At 48.1% G+C, this 5,000-nt stretch overlaps 1 protein-coding gene across 15 annotated transcripts in view; it reads right to left on the reverse strand.

The window, feature by feature from the left end:
• srcin1a (SRC kinase signaling inhibitor 1a) overlaps positions 1–5,000 on the reverse strand; it is a 111,249-nt gene that overhangs the window by 52,201 nt on the left and 54,048 nt on the right. For 10 of the 15 annotated variants that reach the window (XM_035523731.2, XM_081711446.1, XM_081711438.1 and 7 more), the window contains exon 2: positions 1,950–1,985. The exons of the other annotated variants lie outside the window; for them this stretch is intronic. In XM_035523731.2, the coding sequence (XP_035379624.1) occupies positions 1,950–1,985 (36 nt within the window). The remainder of the gene's footprint in view (positions 1–1,949; positions 1,986–5,000) is intronic. 15 annotated transcript variants of the gene reach the window in all.

The following is a 5,000-nucleotide window of genomic DNA, read 5'->3' on the forward strand; positions in this document are numbered from 1 at the left end:
GCACGCATACACACACGCATACACACACACGCACACACTCGCACACGCGCACACACACATGCCTATACACACATGCACACTCTCACACACACACACGCACACACACGCACGCACGCACGCACGCACACACACCACACCCTCATGCACATGCATGCACACGCACACACATGCACACACACACACTCACGCGCACACACACACTCACACACACAGACGCACACGCGCATGCACACACACACACACACTCACACACTCACGCGCACGCACACACACACACACACGCACACACACACAGACACACACGCGCACGCACACTCACACACGCACACACACACACAGGAAAGAGAGATAGTGAAAAAGACAGGAAGAGAAAAGAGAGTGTGCAATAGAGAAAGAGCGAGGGAAGCAGAGGAAGAGAGAAACAGCGAGAGATGGGATGAGCTGTTGATGGGTGTGGGCCCATGATGGCCTTCTGCAGAGTTATTGATCTCAGAGTTATTGATCTCAGAGTTATTAATCTCAGATTTAGGTGAAAACAGGAGGGGCACCACAAGCAGAAAAGTGCCTCTTCACATCAAAGCCAAGAACACGGCCACGCCTCCCTGCAGGAGATTCCACTTGGTTTTGCCATTCATTGCTTTTTTGGACACACACACACACACTCACACACATACACTCATACACACACACACACACGCACACACATGCACACAGACACACGAATACATACATTTTTCAGTTGAATAATTGTAATGCAGAGCACTGCAAAAAGATAATTAGAGACTTGATAACTCACTCAGCTACACACATACACCCCCTCATTACACATCCCATTAACAACGGACGCTGATAAAGTTCCACATGGAGTTTCCCTATTTTCACCCACTTCTCCATCTCTGCCCACCTGCTGTCTCACCCTCTGTGCCTGTCTGTCCCACTCTGCGTGTCTCACCCTCTGTGCCTGTCTGTCCCACTCTGCGTGTCTCACCCTCTGTGCCTGTCTGTCCCACTCTGCGTGTCTCACCCCCTCTGTGCCTGTCTGTCCCACTCTGCGTGTCTCACCCCCTCTGTGCCCGTCTGTCCCACTCTGCGTGTCTCACCCTCTGTGCCTGTCTGTCCCACTCTGCGTGTCTCACCCTCTGTGCCTGTCTGTCCCACTCTGCGTGTCTCACCCCCTCTGTGCCTGTCTGTCCCACTCTGCGTGTCTCACCCTCTGTGCCTGTCTGTCCCACTCTGCGTGTCTCACCCCCTCTGTGCCTGTCTGTCCCACTCTGATGTCTCACCCCCTCTGTGCCTGTCTGTTCCACTCTGCGTGTCTCACCCCCTCTGTGCCTGTCTGTCCCACTCTGCATGTCTCACCCTCTGTGCCTGTCTGTCCCACTCTGCATGTCTCACCCCCTCTGTGCCTGTCTGTCCCACTCTGCGTGTCTCACCCCCTCTGTGCCTGTCTGTCCCACTCTGCTGTCTCACCCTCTGTACCTGTCTGTCCCACTCTGCGTGTCTCGCCCTCTGTGCCTGTCTGTCCCACTCTGCTGTCTCACCCTCTGTATCTGTCTGTCCCACTCTGCGTGTCTCACCCTCTGTGCCTGTCTGTCCCACTCTGCGTGTCTCACAGTGTCTCCTCTCACACCTACAGCAGTAATTCATGACACAGTGCTTGCTGCTGTGAAACATGTCACACTGACAGCAGTGAGTATCCCTTAATCACCCTGCATAATTACCAGTGAGACACGCACATTTACACACACACACACACACACACACACACACACACACACACACACACACACACACACACACAAAGTGAAGCCAGAGAGCAGAAACAAGACTGACACATCATTGATGGCAAAGATCAATGAAACACAGCGACTGGCCAGAGAAAGACTTTGATTGGCCAAAGACAGACCAGGTGGGAGGAAGTGAGATTGTGATTGGCCAGGTGCAGTTACCTTGCTTTGGAAAGCAGGCCCCGGGCACAGTTTTTGCTGAAAGAGAAACATCAACCACAGTTAATCTCATCAATCACACACACACACACACTCACAGACACACACGCGCATGCACACACTCACGCACGCACACAAGCACGCACGCACACACACACACACACAAATGCACTCGCGCACACACACGCACGCACACACACACACACACACACACGCACATACACTCGCGCGCACACGCACGCACGCTATATGGCATCTACGCTGCCGGTGGAACACAAGTTTTCAAATCACTCTTTCTGTTTTGTACACACGGGAATAAAAGTGTTGTGCAGTCAATAATATGAGTTAGAATGGAACCCCAGCCTGACGATCTTGTGACTGACGAGCCTCCAGCAACGCGGCCTTGCCCTCGCTGAAGTAGACGATAACCGCGTCTACTTTCTGTCCTGAGACGAACAGACGATACTGGACATACAGCGCCGCCCTCGTTCTCGCTTTCTCTCACGTGTTCCTTTCTATCTTCTTATCTATTGTTTGTTTGGGGGGAGGTTGGACAAAATCCTCAAGGTTGAACCATGAAAATTGCTACGCAATATCTCTGAAACAGATCAGTGTGTGTTCGTGTGTGTGTTTCTTATTAAGCAATGCAATCTAACAGCATTTGATTCAGCGTTCTCACAGCGTTTGTTAGAAATTAAATGCCAAAGAATCCCAACTGGAGGCTGAACAGCCCACTGCTACATCTACCCCTGGATGTGCTGCCTCTGGATGTGCTGCCCCGGGGGTAGGTGGTCAAGCAGGTCAGAAGCCCACCCGTCCACAGCACGCGTCTCTGCTTCCTCTACAGCCCCCCTGCCCACTCTCACTTCCTGATGCTGATTAAACAGCTGACCTGTGATCTCCATGTCCAGAGCGACAGACCCCTGCATCTACAGCTGACCTGTGATTCCTGTATCTAACTCCTGACCACTGTGTCTATGTCTAACTACTTACCCAGCATCTAGATATCAGTGCATGAAATTCAGACGGACATCATGGTTTCACTTACTTCCCATTTCATATTAAAAGGTTATAGTACTTCTGGGTCATACCTGGTTTCTGATATGCTTTTTGTATATGGATATGCAACACTTTTAAAACACATTAATTTATCCAAATGTCTTTGCACCTCTTTTAAAAGCATACACGAGGAATTCACTGGAACAGCTGATGTGTACACGAGGAATTCACTGGAACAGCTGTCACAATGCCCCTAAAAAAATTAAATTCATAATTATTGAGCAATTATTGCACGCTGCAGACTTCTGCAATATCGATATATCAACTAACAAACAATATATCGTGCAATCCTAGACTGTTTCTCATAAGCTGCGGACCCATATGAAGGGAAGACAAGATCGCGGGCCTCATCATCTCCGGCAGTAAGGCTCAGCAATAATCTCCCCTCCCGTGACTAATATATCACTTCCCAGTTATCTCAGTGGATGGCAGGTTCAAACTCACACCGGCTAGTGCACCGCCGGCGTGCTCGCCCCGCTCTATGAGGCACTTAAGGATGTGCCCTCCATGAATAATTCACATGTTATTTCAATAAAGCCCAGCTTTAAATGTGAAACCCGTCGCCAGTTTGTGAAGTATAATAGGTCCTTCAAACACGTAGCGGACTAATAGAGAGCTCACAGACTCTCCGCGAAAAGCTAAATTGAATGACCTTGTGGTTAATGTTGTTAGCATTGAAAACACACACACACACACACTTGTTGACAAAGAGAACTAATGTTGAGGAATTGCAGCACTCAGTTCTCCGTTTGCGTTATTTCACTCTGTTGCACTCTTTTTAACGCCACGGTCAGGCGTGTGCCATAGTTGGACATTTTTCCACAACGTGTGGCAGTGAGGAGGAATTACCGCGTGATGAAAATGTGTGGAGTTTGAAACTACTTATAGTTAAAAGCGAGAACCGCACAACAAGCACACACACCGCCTGCGAAGCCAGCGACAGCGCGCTCAGCACAAGGTTTGGAGTTCAGAGGTTTGTCCAGCGTCTTTGCCTCATCGCACCCTGGATCAGACACACAGGGCAGCCTGCTGCTCACAATATACAGGAAACATGTTTCTATACATATGTTTTTGTTTAATAAATACAAACATATAAAGGAATTGCTGGGCAACACTGTTTGAACTTTTATTCGGTTCCCAAACTATGTTGCATAAATATGTACATCGTGGTAAATTTGGTTTTTGTTTTTTTATTTGAGCTACACAAACTTTCAAAATGTCTTTTATAGATGTGATCTCAACGTTTCTTCAGTTAGACGGATCTGCTAAAGGAGGAACGTGTGAAGAACACAATGTCTCTGATACTAAAGCCACTGTTATGCACATACCTTACCAACGGCCCCACGCTAGCTATCAATAATAATAATAATAATAATAATAAAGTTTAATTTATATAGTGCTTTCACAGACTCAAGGTCGATTTACATTGACAAAGATACAGAGGAAAAAAAGACACTAATTGACGCAATCAACACATTAATTAACAAATACAAATAGTAAGAGACGTTATGAGAAATGTTGAGAAAAGAGGTGTGTTTGAAGTTGAGATTTGAAGGAGGAAAGTGAAGCGCAGAGATGGAGAGACTGAATGAAAGTGTATAGTATAGTGAGGTATAGTGCATAATGACACTAAAGGATCCGCCTCCTACAGAGAGACCAGTCTAGAACTCTCTCTCGCTTTCTAGATGTCTGTCTAGCCGCGCATCTGTTTATTTGTCCATCCAGCTTCAAACACAGCTAAGGCACAGCTACTACTACTGTTGTTTGGCAAGAAAGAGAGGAAGCTAGAGCAGAAAAACGAAGCACAGCAGAGACCAAAGGAATGGACTTCACGGGAGTGGACGCACTTCATGCACATGGGGGGTGGGCTGCAGAAGAGTCACTGAGGCAGGGATGGATGCCCTGCACAGGAGAACGACAGAGCTCAGACGATATTTAGCTAGACACCTAGGCTAGGGGGCGGGGTTAACAGGGGTTTGGCTAAGGGATGCTATG

Source organism: Electrophorus electricus, chromosome 3 (assembly GCF_041902795.1).
Source record: "Electrophorus electricus isolate QZ-2024a chromosome 3, ASM4190279v1, whole genome shotgun sequence".
NCBI classification, from domain to species: domain Eukaryota; kingdom Metazoa; phylum Chordata; class Actinopteri; order Gymnotiformes; family Gymnotidae; genus Electrophorus; species Electrophorus electricus.